Here is a 16378-nt window from a genome sequence, read left to right on the forward strand (position 1 = left end):
CAGCATTTTAAAGGCACTTTGGAAGCTAACTTTCTTGCCTTCTGTTCTTTTTTGTCCCAAAACCCTCTTGCAAACAGCTGGGATTTTTCAAGTCACCAGCATGTATAGTAAAGTTGCTTTGGCTGAGATGTCAGGAACAGCTTAGCTCTATTAAGGATGGCTGACTGGCTTCAGGGCATACTTAGGGACCTAAACCAATGCTCAATGAAGTCAACAGAGATTTCCAATTGACTTCAGTGAGCTCTGGCTCAGATTATCAGACCCTTAAAATCCCTAGTAGAGCTGGCCAGCATCTGTTTGATGAAACTTCATTTAGACAAAGCCCAAATGTTTTGGAGAGCGGGCTGTTCTGACAGGAAGGTTTTTGGGAGGGAAGGAAGAAAGCCAAAGAGTCTCTCTCATACTTTAGCCTAGTGGTTTGGGCATTGGCCTGGGAGGTTGGAGACCACCGTTCAACTCTCCCTGCTCATTCTGAATCAGATAGATGCAGGATGCAAAACTCTACTCTGAATCAGGTAGAGAAGGATTTAAACCAGGTTTCTCACATCCCAGGTCTAACCCCACATGACAGAGAGACACACCAGCACATAAAATGGCCTTCCTGAATCAAAAAGCTTGGGCTTTCATCAGAAAATGGACATTTTGACACTATTCTGTTTTGCAGACATGTTAGAAAGGTCTGGCTTCCCTTCCAGTGTGGAATGAAAACAAGATTTGAAACCTCCAAAAACTGCTGCCAAATGGAATCAGCACCCACGGGCCTGCTCTAAAAAGTACTGAGTAAGGGCTAGTATCAGCAGGAACCTCCTCCCCATATGCTCTCTCCACTGAGGCACATCATGCCCTCCAGTGAAAAGACAAAGATCTGTGGCTGGTGGTATATGGGATACGGCTGAAAACATCCACTGCCTATAAGCTGAACACCATGAACAACGTACTGGGGAGGAAACATGGCACTGCAAACATTGGCGCTTCTGCAGAAGCATGCTACCTAAACCAGCTGCCTAAACAGGGATCTAGGACCACGCAGCCAGGGGATTCCACAGGAGGTAGCAGCAGGCTGGGTACGTACTCATTCCTGATGAAGGCATATTTGTTGATGGTTTCAATCACGTCTTTGAAGAGTATCTTGGAGGTGAGGGTGTATCCATGGTGGACAATTGGCTCGCCGTCTGGCCCGTCCCAGCAGTCAACTGCAGAGGGGAAACAAAGGACTCATTTATCTTTAGATCTTAGGATCATAGATTATACTCCACGAGTGTCCAAACCATGGGTCGCAAGCTGCGTGCATCTCTTTTACAGTTAAAGTGCGGCTCGTGGAGCCCCCCACGCTCTCCCTGTTCTCCACTTAAAAGACAGGTGTGGGGGGGGGAGGCCTGGGACCTCTGCCTTGCAACAAGGTGGTGGGATAAGGCCTTCTGCCCAGTGAGGAGGGGGGTCTCAGGGCTTCAGCCGCACGCAGCACTCCTCCCTGGGCTCAGGGCTTTTGCAGGAGCGGGGCTGAAACCCTGAGCCTCAGCAGGTGCACCCCAGCTCTTGAATCTCTGAAGATTGTCATATGCGGTTCAGCATGTTTGGCCACCTCTGTTATAACACATAATTCAGACAGACAGACAGACTCAAACCCATTAAAAAGAGAGCCAGAGATTTTCGTGGTACTGGGCACATCTTGCCAAACAGCATAACCACCCATTACAGTAGCATCATCCTGCCAAGAGTGACTTGGGGCCACGCCTCTGCGAAAGGTGCTGAGAACCTGCAACCCAGCCACAGCACCTGCCCCCACCATCTCACAGCTGAGTGTAGGCTTGCCCCCCCGCCCCACCTCATGTGTGTCTCTCCCTATAGATCGCTGAGCAGTTTCCTCTGCAGGCACTTGCTTGCCATGAAATTCTGTTGTGAACAGATGACCCAGATCCCTTCAGTTGAGAAAGCCCCAAGCAAAAAAGATGTTCTTTTGTGAGTGTGGAGGAATATCTTCCTGGGGAAAGATATTAAAGCATAAAAAGCTCATTCGAATTCAGCACTAGAATAGAGAGCAGATTCTCAGCAGAGCTCCTAAGGGTAGCAGTAATGCCAAGATCTAAGCACCTCCGTCCCTCCCGTGAATTCTCCCTATCCTTAGACACACCTACAGGCATATTTCCATGCAATGTTTCATTCCCCTGAAAATGTGTCACCACATCCACAGAGCTCAACCTGAGCAGGCTGCCATGCTTACTTCCTGGAAACTGACCCTCTATATAGTGGTCAAGACCTGGAGACAGGGACAACATGGGTACTGCTACCTAGAGGATACTAAGCTAATAGACTCCACGACTGATTCCCCAACAACAAATAACAGACCCACTGCGGAGTGCAAGGGCTGTCACAACATTTTCATAGCTTGATGCCCTTTTCCATACCTGGGACTCCCTCCAACTGAGCCACAAGGCTGCAAATCCCTGGCTAGTATGTATGTGCACCAATGCCCTGTATGAGATGGAATCAGAATGGCTCAACCATACACCACAAGCCCTATGCAGCGAATGGAGAACTAGCATAGAATAGCTTTGGAAAAAGAGCCTTCTCCCTTAAAAGATGGATTCATAATTTTTTATGAGTATAAACAACAACACTGACCTCAAGCCTCTTCCTATTGCTGTGTCATGGAAAGTGTACCAGCGAGGAGGCCATAAATACTGCTGTCATAGAAACCCAGTCTTACCATTGCTTATAGAGGAAATGCACATTGTTCTCATGATTCTTATCCTAAAAGACAAGACACACAAACTATGGAGTCTCCTGATTACCTCACAGTTATTCCCTTCTGTCTTTACCTTCCACGCAGCGGCAGCCAGACTGCAGCACCCAGGCGTACATGTCCACCCTAGACTGAGACATCAGCTGATCCCCCATGAGGTAGGTGTTATGGGAAGAGGTGATGAAGTAGTGGCTCAAAGGTTGGGTCATGTCCTGGTTCACCTGGTAGTGTTCTGGATTGAAGATGTCCCCCGACGGACTCCGTGTGTAATTGGTGAAGCCTGTAGGAAAAAGCGATAGGCCAGATCAGCGTTTGTTGTTCTGTTTGAGAGCAGAATGTGAATCAGAGATTGCTCGATATAGATCCTCCCTTATCTACATTCTTCCTCTTTCCCAACACACACCAGTCTGACACAAACACCTCTGCACCCCATCTGCTGTGAAACAGTCTGAACACCAAATTCTCATGAGAGCAGTGGTGAGTTTTCCTTTTACAGGATGGAGGGTTTGGACTCTTTCCATGTCTAATGGGCTCATTGAGACTCAAGAAAAAGCAAGCAGAGAAACTGGGAGGCCAAAATCACCTAATTTCATAGTTCAAAATCAGTAATCAGAGAGATGCCACAGTTATACAGCTGTCAAAGTCCTTTTGAATTATGCAGTCTAAACCTCGGCCACTGACCATTTTGGAAGCCTATCAGCTTCGGCTCCATAAAGACAACATTTCTACAACCATTAGGCCAATGACCCCCAAATGGCAACACCAAGTGGTTCCAATCCCCTGACCTGGGGAAAAACCAGCCCCAGTTTAAGAGAACTCCTGGTTATGTTGGCACCCGAGATGATGGTACAGAAGCAAAACCAAGATGCTCTGGTTCTTTTCCTACATGATGCCTTTCAGAAACCCTTACTTTCCTTTGCAAAATGACAGCTCTCTGATGGGAATTACTCAGCATATGGGTCTGTATAAACAATGAGACAAATGCACCCACTTGAAAAGCAATCATGTCTGCTTTTATAATGTGTAAATGAAAAGGTTATTCATGCTTTTCTGCTCCCTCTGTGTTTATTCCCAATGTCCACTGTTATTCCAGGAGGTCACCAGAGATGATGCTGCAAAGCTACTAACCCCAGAGGAAAGGAACTACACTGCAGACAGATTGTTAGGTAGAGTCGCTAGGCCTTCCTTCTCCTATAACCCTACTGAACAGGCTTTTTAAATGCTCCATTTTGAGGTCAAGAGCTTAGCAGGATGCAATAAAGGAATGAACATTTATACTGATAAGAAGAACATTCAGAATTTCAAGAGCAACGATTTTAAGATACATTTTGGAAGGAATATAAACCTCTCTACTTTGGGGCTTGATTCCTATTGGGAAACCTTCTTCAGGGATAGGTGATCCCATAAGTCACAATACAGGGTTTCTTGCACCTTCTGTGGAGTTGTGGTGTGGGTCACAGTTGGAGTCAGGATACTACACGAGACAGACCCCAATCCTCGGATCCATTTGATCCAGCCTGGCTGTACCTACGAATGTTGTTTTACTCCCCTCAGTGGGATTTGAACAACAGCTCAGAATGGTCTCACTCGCATATCCCTCTGCACTCCCAGAAGGGTAACATGTTGTTCCTCTTGCCGTCTTTCACATACCTAGAAATTGCCAAACTAGACCAGATCCAAGGTCCATCTAGTTCAATATCCTGCTCCAGCTGTGGCCAGTACCAGATGTTTCAGAAGAAGGTGCAAAGAAACCCTGCAGTACCATATATGGGGGTAAACTGTCCCGTACATTAGGTCTCATCCTGGTCTCTAATAATTAGGGATTGGCTTAAACCCTGAAGCAGGAGGTTAAATATCTCTTCCAAACAATTTTACAAATTAATTGGAATAACTCCGGCCAAGGGGATTAGAATCAGGATGGAGATCTTTTCTCCAAAAGGTAGCCAGTCCAGGTTAGGTGTTACTAACCTGATTCAGCTCAGGTTAGGTGTCACTATTAGACTTAGAATGTAAATTCTTCTGGGCAAATACAGTCTTTTTGTTACACATTTGCACAGCACCTAGCATCATAGGGCCCTAGCATCTCGGTGCTAGAAAAATATAAGCAATATGTCATAACAGCAGCGATAGGATAGGTGGCCTATGTGACACAAAGTTAGCTGGGCAACAGAACTGGAAGCCATGTGAAAGTAATCTGGTTTTATGTCACAGTATTAATTCAGACCAGGTTGATTAAGGCTTGTGTACTTTGACCCACAGTTTCGCTCATCATTCATGACAGTGTGCGTCCAGGTTCCATTTGGGAGACTAATCCTAATTCCTACTGATCAACTGGGTTATCGCCACGACTGACTTCTGACAATTAATGTCCTCTACGGACAATATATGCCACAACTGACTCGTGATCTCCAATACAGTAGCAGCCAGATCTATGGAGATTTAATTAGACTAGAAAAGCTGACCCAAATGTCAGATTTGGAAGTGAAAGGCTGCAAGACAAATCCGAGTTACAGAACTCCTAAGTATATTACTATATTGAGAATCTGAAACTTATCTGGCACAGTCACAAATGAAAGCATTCCATCCAGAGCAGCGGATGCTTTCTCTCTAGCAAACGTACTATAAAGCTACAAACAGTTGATAATTGGTCTTAAATACAGGTCCCGACAAAACACACAAGTCCATAAGCCTTCCATCAGCCTGTCCTAATATTCCTTCTACTTTTCAGTTGCGGCTTCTGTATCTCTTCAGCTTTCTGATGCTGCTTGGTCTAGCTCAGCAGTTGGCAACCTTTCAGAAGTGGTGTGCTGAGTCTTCATTTATTCACTCTGATTTATAGTTTCGTGTGCCAGTAAAACATTTTAACGCTTTTAGAAGGTCTCTCTCTCTAAGTCTATAATATATAACTAAACTATTGTTGTATGTAAAGTAAATAAGATTTTTAAAATGTTTAAGAAGCTTCATTTAAAATTAAATTAAAATGCAGAGCCCCTTGGACCGGTGGCCAGGACCCTAGCAGTGTGAGTGTCACTGAAAATCAGCTCGCGTGCCATAGGTTGCCTACCCCTGGTCTAGCTATATCTTAATGTTCCCAACAGTGCTGCTCTTTGACTTTGTGTCCATGCTTGGACTGTGACAGATTTGTCAGTTTTGTTGCTGTAACCTTCGGAGCAACCAGTCCTTAAACATGTTTTTGCATTCACCTCGAAGGTCTGCAGTTTAAAAAAAAAAAATTAAAAACCAGACCCCAGCATAGACAGAACTCAAAACTGGCACATGGCTAGAGTCTGATCATTAGTTTTGAGGATGTATTGTTTAGAGTTTGTTTACTGCCTAGATTTGATGATTCAGGTTCATTTTATTAAACAGATGCTGGCCAAGGGTTGAGCAGATGGAAGCCTCTGGAGACCTTTGCGTATCCGTGAGATGAGTTTGGGAGACAGTAGTCTCATCCCAGTCCCTTGGGGACATGACAAACCCACACTACTACTTGGCACATTCAGAGCCCTCCCCCAGCCAGGAATTAGATATTGAGAGAGCAGTGTTGCATGTCAGGAGTAAAGGTCATATGAGATTGTCTGGACCAAACCTTGTCCCCCTAACTTAGCAAATCCAATGTGGGTTCACTCCACAAAGAAAGGCAGGATTTGAGGACCCATCTCTCAGGGGCTGCTGGCGTCCTGCACACTACAGAGTGCTGTTCCACAGGTGTTCCCTGCACCAGTGTCTGGAGTATGAAGGTTTCTGGTTGGTTGAGCCCTGATTACATAGATGCACTGGCCATTCTCCTACACGCAGAGGGAGAGTAACAGCTGCAGGGGTTACTGTCATCCATGCAGACAGGCTCCGATGCCCGTCCACAGCCTCCAACGTGAAAGGATTCCTCTCTTTCCTCCAACTCCCATGAGAGCCTTCCCGAGAAAGTCTCAGCCCCCAACCCATCTGGCACGGCTGTGCATTGGTTCTTGGTCTCCCCTTCAGTAGGAGGGCAGCATGCCTGGCTCCGGCAGACAGACACTTTAATCCCTAACTTTAACAGGCCACCATGTTTCCACATGTGGACACTGACAAGAAAGAGGCCAGCACATTACTGTCTGTATCTTTATCAAGCTTGCAGGTCACAGAAATACCGTGGATTCGGTACCACGCCACTCGTGAGCCGGACTAGGCACAGAGATGCTACCTGAAGAATTAGCTTCCCAAAGCGATGGAATCTTTGTTGATCATGCCAGACTTCCTCACCTTGAAGGACATCTGCACAATGATCCCATGGCATCTTATCCCTTTTTCAAATTCTGCGCGGGGAAGAAGGGACCAGAGAAGTAGCTTTGGGGACACTGATTTTCTCGCCATAGTTTGAACTGTTGCCTCACATCCCAATGCGTGGCAGTGAGAGAGGAATTATTAAAAAAACCATAAACTTTCATCCAATGTCCCACAAATTCCTTTTGTTTCATCTCCATGAAATGTAGTATGTTTCCGACATTTAGCAACTGTCTTAACAATCTCCACAACAATGAGGACTTTATTCCCTGGATCTCTGCTTTGTCATGAATCATTCCCTACAGTGTCTCTCATTTAGTCCCATAAGCAAAGTGAGGATTATAAAAGATGCTGCTAACCCTAAATGAATTAGCATGCTCCTTGTTGGGGCCGGTCCCTGATTTGAGCGGGGGGGTTGGACTAGATGACCTCCTGAGCTCTTCCAACCCTGATATTCTAGGATTCTAAACTGAAACCAATACATCAGTCTGTCAAGGAGTTAAGGACTCTCAGGAAATAAAAACACAAGAGAAACAATCATCTGAATCAGCATCCCAAGACAGGCATTCAGCTTGCAGGGAAAATTAACTTGGGATAAATGCTGCAGAAAAACATTTCCTTTATGATGGTTCTTTGCTGGTCAAATTCTGACTGGAGTGTTACTTAAATAAGTATTAACTGATACTGTAAACACAGGCCACACCAGAATTTGGTTAAGTGCTGATAATCCACCTGAGACAGCTCCGAAAGCCTCAACATAGCCCGAGTGCAGTCCTGCGGGGTAAGGCCTCGACCAAAGCACGGCTCTTCAACATAGGCTTTAACTTGAATGCAGACAAGTGAATTCCCATGAAGTAACGCAACTAAGTGCTGTGCTGAATCAGGGGTCCTACACAGCTCTGCAAATGGATATCACCCCAACAGGGCACCTCACATTTCCCCCTGTCCATAATGGCGTGCAAAGCCCGGCGGTCCGCCTCCCTAGAAACAAGGCAAGACCAGAAAAGCATAACACGTGTGCAAAAAAAATAAAATTTAAGAGTGCAACACAGTCATTTAGCTCTAGAACACGCTCCTTAATGGTAAACGAAGAACAACAAATGGGAAAAACTGATTTCCAATCTAGGGACAAAGCTGGAATTTTTTCAGATGTTGTCTCCATGGGGATTTTAATTTTTCCCCTGCAAGGAATCCAGTAATGCCATCTCGATGCATTGCACCTTTCAAAACAAAGTCTTGGTAAGACTGGCAAAAATGTAGTAACGCTTCCTAGCAGAGACGGTCAGCTTGCATCAGTCTGTGTCCTCCCTTCCACAGCAATTCCATAGGACGTAGCACAAGTTCAGGAACTAGGCTAGGTCACACTACTCTTACGGAAGAGTCTATGGGAAGGATGGAAAAGAGTAACATTTTTATATAGTCTTGCCAGCCATCTCCGTAGACCAGCGGTACTCAAAAACTTTCCTGTCACTCTCCTCCCTTACCAAGTAGATATTCCATGTCCTTTCTGGTCTGCACAATTGCTCACAGGATTTGAAGCTTGAAGGCAGAGCGGGGGGAGAACTGGGGATGGGGAGGAACTGGGTTGGAGGCAGAGCTGGACTGGGGTGGAGAGGAGCTGTCAGCTGAGGTGCAGAGCTGGGCAGTGCTCCCTCCCACCCCCCCCATGGAGGCTGGGCCCAGGCGCCTGATGCATCCCCCAAAACATTCTTGAGTGCCGCCTCACACCCACCAGGGGTGCAACCTCCACAGCTTGGACCACTGCACTGATGTAACAGAGATATTCTGTTCCTGCAACTGTCATGAAGTAGATAGTATAGGTAAGGGTTAAGTTTCTTTACCTGGAGAGGGTAACCAAGACACTTGACCAGAGGACCAATCAGCAGAACTGGCATTGTTTAAAGTCAGGGGCGGGAATGTATACTCGGTCCTTTCTTGTTTTATCGGCGGTGAGTAAACAAGGTTTTTCCTCCTAACTTCCTTCTTTATTATCTCAAATATTACATGCCACAAGTCCTGGAAGTACAAAGGAAAACAAAGTAATCGGGCTATGAAGAGCTTGGTGTTTGTATGTAGCAGATGTGGATTGCTGTGTCGTTGTTGTTTTCTCTCGGCTGTGAGCAAACAAGGTTTCCTCCTAACTCCAATCTTACCTTAAAATTTCTAAACATCTGTAAGTACAAAGGAAAACAAAGTAACTTTGGCTATGATGAAGCTTTGTGTGCATTCACATTATGTGATTGTTGGACTGGTTTTAAATTGGCTAATCTTTTAAATCAGATGTTCTTCATATTTTCTTAATAAGCAAGAGCCTGTATGAGTTTCTTAATGCAAGATTATTGTTTTTATATTTCCTTTTCTATATAAACTTTTCTTTTAAACTTTGAAGTTTCTTTTCGCTAGGGAGGCCAAAGGGAAGGGAAAAGCCAGGCTGTGGCTAATTTTTCCTATTGTTGCAGGGAAGAGCATGGCCACGGGGGAAAAGAAAAAGAATCATCTCTGTCTCTTGTGTTGAAGTTTTTCTCTAGTTACGGCTACGAGATCAGGGAGGGGGAATTTCCTTGTTCTAGCTGTGATTAGCTTGTGAATGCATAGCCTCGGGGACGCTAGAATGCCTCGCCGCGTGCATCAAAGAGTGAAGTCTAGTCTCGCCACGGTAACACAGGAAGGGGCCGGGAGCTGGGAGAGAAGAGAGGGAGACCCACGGCTCTGGTCTTGGGGTCCCCCAGGGAAACAGTTGGGTGACTCGGGGGGCATACTAGGACCCCCAATAGTCCTAGTTGGTGGCAGCGAGAATATCCAAGCTGGTAGTGAGCTTGGGGGAGTTTCAGGTAAGCCCCCAGATTTTGGATGCAAAAGTCCAGGTTTGGGACAGGACCAGATTTTGGACGCTAAAGTCCAGGTTTGGGACAGGTGGCTATTACCACAGCAACAGAGAATTCAAATACCACCTACAGAAAAGGTTCTTATTATCTATTAACGTTCGATATGTTACAGTAATTTCTGTGGAACCCAGTTGGTTTAATTCCTATTAAACACAACAGGGACTTTTCCATAAGAGTAACCGGGTTAGTACATGCTGAAAGAAAAACAATTGTTCACTAATTATTATTATATTTAATTGTTCACTTGTGGATCTGTGCAGGTAAACTGACGCCTGAGCTTCATTTATTAAATCATTATATGCTTGGTTTGCATTCATGCCACTTGTTGTTTTTAAAGAAAAATCTATCTTTGCTGGAACTGCAAAAATACCAATGAACTACATAGGCTAGTCACACTGCTACTGCTAACTCTCATGGCAGCGGAGTACAGGAGTCAACGGGAGGGCGCTTGGAGGTCGACTTATCGCATCTAGGACTAGATGCGATAAATTGACCCCCGCTGGATCAATCGCTGCCCCTCAATCTGGCGGGTACTGTAGACATATCCTAAGACACGGCAGCTTTAGGCCAGCTCACAAGAGAATTGAATCAGAACACCTCCTCCAGCAAACCATTACCATAGCTTGAGTAAAAGCAGGAGGCTACCCAAATAAGATCAGCTAGGATGAAATATCAATAGGATGTATTGCACACTAGCAAAAATAATACCAGCTGCTCTCAGCAAATTAATCATTCTCTCATTCTGGAAGAGAGATTTGATTGCTGAAGGAGCGGTTCTGTGTATCGCTAACTGGGCACCCTGTGAACTGGCCCTGTTGCTTGTTTCATGCACTTGCTGAAGTTTAAGGCTGAAATTGCCATAATTAGCTAACACTAACTGTGTTCATCAGCTCTAGAATGAAGAAAAATGAACGCCTCGGGATGCTGTCAACAGTGTGAAACAAAGACCTCAAGAGCTTGACTCCATTCTCAGGAAAGCCTCCTGTCACACAAGGTGCTTTATTTTGCTCAACAGCGAACAGTGATCCTATTAAAATTGTCATCTCAGTCCGGTTCCTATTGGTCAGGTGCCACATGACAAGAAGCCACCACTAGGGAGGACAAAATTAGATCCCTACTTGGCAGATCTCAACAGATCACCAGGAGCAAATGGGCTCTCCAAGTCATTGGCAGGGAACTTGAACGCCATGGCATGTGGCTGCACTGGTTCTGGAGGCAAACAGAGGACTGCTATCTCCAGCACTGTTACAGTCCAGCTTCTCTAGCTCACCCTATTCCAGCTAGTCTTTATAGAGGGCAAGAGAGACTAATGTCTAGATAGCACAAAGCCACGATAAGAACAACTCGGTACTAGATTACATAAATGAAACAGCAGCATTCTGAAGTCCAAGGAGGTTATAAGATTATATAACATTCTATCGTGAAAAAAAACGTTTAGAGGACACGGGGCTGGCTTGACATGTCAGAGTGGACAGCCCTGAAGAATGAACTTTTCCCTGAAGAAGATGCCAATTAAAAAAAGGTAGTGGAGTAAGAGGGAGAATGCTTGGGAAACAACAGCCCTACACAGCCCCCCCCCCGACACTGTCTGAGCAAAAGAGAGGGGCTTTGTCCCCCTTCATCCTTTCTCCATCCTAATGAAAAATAACTCCTGGAGCTCACACATCAGTCTCAGGCCTGGCTATTGACCATCCTCAGCAAAATCTAGTACTCTGTAAGGTGTGTTCTCAATCCCCCCTCCCCAAATAGATTAACTATTTGATTAGGCATGCGGTTTCTCAAAATCAGGTCACGGGATAAGATATGGGTAAATGAGATGTGTAGACCAGCAGAAAGAATTGCAATACTTGCTATGCCTGCAAACAAGAGGCCTGGATACACATGACTTGTCAGTCTTCTACACATTTCAAAACAGGGTCAGGTGTAAAAGCAGCAAAGAATCCTGTGGCACCTTATAGACTACCAGACGTTTTGGAGCATAAGCTTTCGTGGGTGAATACCCACTTCGTCGGATGCATGTAGTGGAAATTTCCAGGGGCAGGTATATATATGCAAGCAAGAAGCAAGCTAGAGGTAATGAGGTTAGTTCAATCAGGGAGGATGAGCCCTGTTCTAGCAGTTGAGGTGTGAACACCAAGGGAGGAGAAACTGGTTTTGTAGTTGGCAAGACATTCACAGTCTTTGTTTAATCCTGAGCTGATGGTGTCAAATTTGCAGATGAACTGAAGCCCAGCAGTTTCTCTTTGAAGTCTGGTCCTGAGATTTTTTGGCTGGCGTAGGCCGTTAAGATCTGCTATTGTGTGGCGCTAGGGACGTTCAGTGCGTCTCCTACAGGTTTATGTATAGGTGCGCCATTTTGCTAATATTGGATTTGGGTATCATTTAAATCCTTTCCATAGCAGACTGTCTAGGTCAAAGGTGTGTATCTAATATGGCACAGCAGACAAGACATGTATACCAGACTTACTCACACTCTTACTCAGTTTTGTGACATATAAAAATACAGACAAATGCTCAGTCAAATACAGGTACGATTTATAACTGCAATCCAATTATCAATAAAAAGTTGTAGAAAATAGAGCATGTTCATCATAAGCTCTGTCAACTATCCAATGCACATTGTTTATATTTTCAAAGATCAAACAATAATAAAGGCAATGCTCTGTATTATCTGTAGCGCCGAGGGATCTCAAATGCTCTTATAAAGATAGTCAGGAGCAATGGTAAGCCTGTAATTGCTCGTATGCTATAAATATTTGTGCTGTAGCATCCGATGAAGACTAAGGGCCTGTAAGCCACAAGCGTATGGCAAAATAAAGTTTGTTAGTTCGGCTAGAGTGCTGTCACCAGCGACTCTCTGTTCTTTTTGAAGCTTTACGAGCCTCCTGGGAGAATAGCAGCTGAAGGCATAAATAACTCTCACATTTTACGCAGTAGGGAGAAAGACTCGACAACGCCACTAATCTAAACCATAGGTTATGTAGGGTGTCTCGCGCACGAGCTAGAGCTAGACCGCAAGTCTGCACTCCCTTATTTGTGCTTAAGCACAAGACGCATCTCTCTACCCCCGTAACGAAACTGTATGCTATAAAAGCAAAGACAAAGAAAATCATATGCGTCGTCTCTGTGGCATAACTTCTTATAATGAGCGACCAAGCTATGTTCTGTGTAGACTTGCAATGTTCATGGCAGATACAACTGTGCGCTCCAAAATCTCTCACAGGTAGGCACAACCAGCCATGAGTAATGTAGTTGTGTGCCTCTTGTCAAGGTGACCCCACAGTCTATGCTTTGCCTGTTATGTGTAAGTACTGTTGCTCACAAGCGTGACTTCTCCATAAGCAACACTTATAGAACCTAACAGGCAATACAATGTAGTTAATATCTGTGCAATCTGTTTTTTGAGCACAGCAACAGATTGCATGGGAGTTACTGCTCACACCACTTTTGAGTTTGACGGTAAGAAGGAACAGAAGTTGTGTTAACACATAATGAGAGCAAAGTCAGATGCTCTCCCTCACCCAGACAACCTGGGTTCAGTGCAGGAATTACTCTGTTATGCAGGAGGTCAGATTAGATGATCACAATGGTCCCTTCTTGTCTAACATCTCTAAGTCTCAGATAAGATCAGGCTAATGTCCAGTCGCAAGGAAGCCAAGCAGATGGACCTGATTCTCTGTTCTCACACTCAGGTGAAGTGGGTGTAAAGCACAACACATCCCAAACGGAATGTTTTTCCTGCTGTGCTCAGTTTGCTCTAGTGTAGAAGAAGACACAAGGGACAGGGCAACAGAGATTTCAGTCCCCAGAGCAGGAGAGGCCTGAATTCATTATATAGGGACCATTCTTTATCAAAGACAAAGAGTATTAGAGGGTTAGCCGTGTTAGTCTGGATCTGTAAAAGCAGCAAAGAATCCTGTGGCACCTTATAGACTAACAGACGTTTTGGAGCATGAGCTTTCATGGGTGAATACCCACTTCATCAGATGTATCTGACGAAGTGGGTATTCACCCACGAAAGCTCATGCTCCAAAGACAAAGAGGTGACTCCAGGTATTGGAAACTACCCCATTCATTCAAGTAGAACAGACTTTACCAATTTATACTTGGCCGTTCTGCATTAGTTCAACACAGCCACAGAAGTGGATACTATGTGTTTTTTAAAACATGACTCAAGACCCTTCCCGTACAATCTATTACCAAACAACATTTCCAGGGCTCGACCAGCGCTTCTTGTTTGCTTCTGGAGTTGATGGGACCTCTGTGGATAAAGGGGCCACTATATTGAGTCAGGGATTCAGAATCAGCCCTAAAGCAACATGTACCATCTTGTCACCATTGAAGTCTTGTTCAGTGAGAGCCCATCACCACTGGGCCTGCTGAGTGTGTGCTTCTTGGGACGACATTATTTACCACTCCCATTGTAAATTTTGACACATGCTCAGAACATTGGTTTTATTAAAACTCAAACATTTGTTGTTCATTGGTGGGGGGGATTAATACTTTTTCTGGGATTGTCACAGAAGCCTAGGGGAGTTAAGTGCCAAATCTCATTGCATTTCAATAGGACCTGGGGAGAGACTTTCAAAGGCATATATGACAGACAGGCATCCAACTCCCACTGATTTGCAGTGACAGGAGCCTCATCCCTCTGGGTGTCTAACTCCCTTAGGCTCCTTTGAAAATCCCAGCCCACATCAATAACCTTAACAGAAAAGCACAGACAAAGCATCCCCTATGCAAGGTGACACCATACAGTACTCATACCAGTGTCAAATTCAAACTAGCATTTAGCCTCCATTGGGCATTTCCCATAACAGCAGCAAAAAACAACTTACCGTCTATTCCCAGAGCCCCTTGCTTCTTGTTCTCCAAACACGGTTCAAACTGATTGATAATTTCCAGGCAGTACTCCTTGCCCACATTGGTCATCTAGAAAGGACACAAAACATGAAGCAGAGAACATCTCATTAACTAAATAATCAGCCACTGCTCCCCTAGTTCCCTTCTCTGTATATAGTTTGAGAACTGGCTGTATTTTCCACACTTGTACTAGTATTTTAACACTGTTCACTAAAATTCCCACTCCTGCCACTCAGTGTCAGGTCAGATAAGACTCAGGCAGCTTAGTGAAAAGTTAGTCCCCCTGATCGCACACAATAAAACACAGAGCCCGATGTCTGCTTTGTACGTCAATTTTGTTTAGTGTTTTTAAGCCCACAGGGCAACCAAACAGCACATGTTTTGCTATGGCCCAATAGGGTCTTTCAGCTGCAGGATTAATTTGTATTGTTAAAAGGGTTTCTCTTTAGAGGCATGCAACAAAACAGAACTCCAGGAGCCAGTGGCGAGAAGGATGAATTACAATAATTGGCCACGTATCAGAAGGACAGGAGATTATTGGAAGCGTTTCTAGGGCGTCCGTTACTTTAATGAATGGTAGGATTTCATTCTGATCTTCAAGATGTGTGCACAGAGAAAATTCTGCATGTTCTGAGACATTGGCAATTAAAAGTCAGGACATTTATGGTTAGCTCCGTTTATGTTAAAAAAAGGAATTATACAGCCCTGCACTATGTAAACAGAGCTAGGTGACCAATTATTTACCACACCTGTTATCAGTAGTGCTACAAATCAGGATCAAGGCTTCACTGTGTGAGGTGCTGCATGCGCACACATGACCATATGGTTCCTGTCCCAAAGAGCAGCTCGGACGAAAAAGCCAAGCAGAATCTTTCAAAAATACACACGTAAAACCAAAGTAAAGCATAAACAACAGGACAAGGAGTTAACATCTCATGGAAGATGCTAGGAGCTGGGCATTTTCCATCTAGCCGCAGAAGAGCTATAGCATGACAGCAGCAGTGCAAGCTTCTCTGAACTGTTTCCTGCTGAGGAGGAACCACTTGCAAGGGGACTTCAGAGTACACGGACCATTCCGTCCTTGCCCTCTCTACTGAGCCTGCCGACAAAGGGACTAATTATGGTGGCAGGTCTGCCAACGTGGACCCATGCCCAATGGGTCAGCACTTTTGACACTGCTCTAGAGCCTTCTCATGGGGAGGTTCAAAACACAACAGAATCAGGAGCATGAAAAAAGCACTCTCCCTCCACTGGATGTCCTGGCTAGGCTGGGCTGAGCTGAGACACAAAAGCTCAGAAGTCTCCCTACCAAAACACAGTTCTTGCAGTATTTACATTTTGGCCATGACCAGGAAAGGCAGGATCTCATAAGAAAGCTGGTTTTCATGAGAATTCTAGTCCCAATCCCACAGCAAGGCTTTTTCCTGCTCCCAGCTAAGCAGGGCTGCTGCATGCTTTTGTTCTGTTTTTACAAGGCTCAAACCTACCCTCGCTTTATACATACTGCATTACAGAGGGCAGCACAGTGCCAGTGATTAGCTGAACTGACTGAGGCCAGGTCTACACTGCGACTTTAAATCGGTTTAATGGCTGATATACCGATTTAACGCTGTATCCGTTCACA

The 16378-nt window shown here is 45.0% G+C and overlaps 1 protein-coding gene across 1 annotated transcript in view; it reads right to left on the minus strand.

Annotated features, from left to right (window-relative positions):
- Positions 1-16378, minus strand: part of PLCH2 (phospholipase C eta 2) — a 350916-nt gene that overhangs the window by 58734 nt on the left and 275804 nt on the right. The window contains exons 7-9 of the mRNA XM_075060195.1: positions 14730-14823; positions 2820-3023; positions 1073-1193 (exon numbers count right to left, since the gene is read on the minus strand). Of these exons, the coding sequence (XP_074916296.1) occupies positions 1073-1193; positions 2820-3023; positions 14730-14823 (419 nt within the window). The remainder of the gene's footprint in view (positions 1-1072; positions 1194-2819; positions 3024-14729; positions 14824-16378) is intronic.

This window comes from Chelonoidis abingdonii, chromosome 23 (assembly GCF_003597395.2).
Source record: "Chelonoidis abingdonii isolate Lonesome George chromosome 23, CheloAbing_2.0, whole genome shotgun sequence".
NCBI lineage: Eukaryota > Metazoa > Chordata > Testudines > Testudinidae > Chelonoidis > Chelonoidis abingdonii.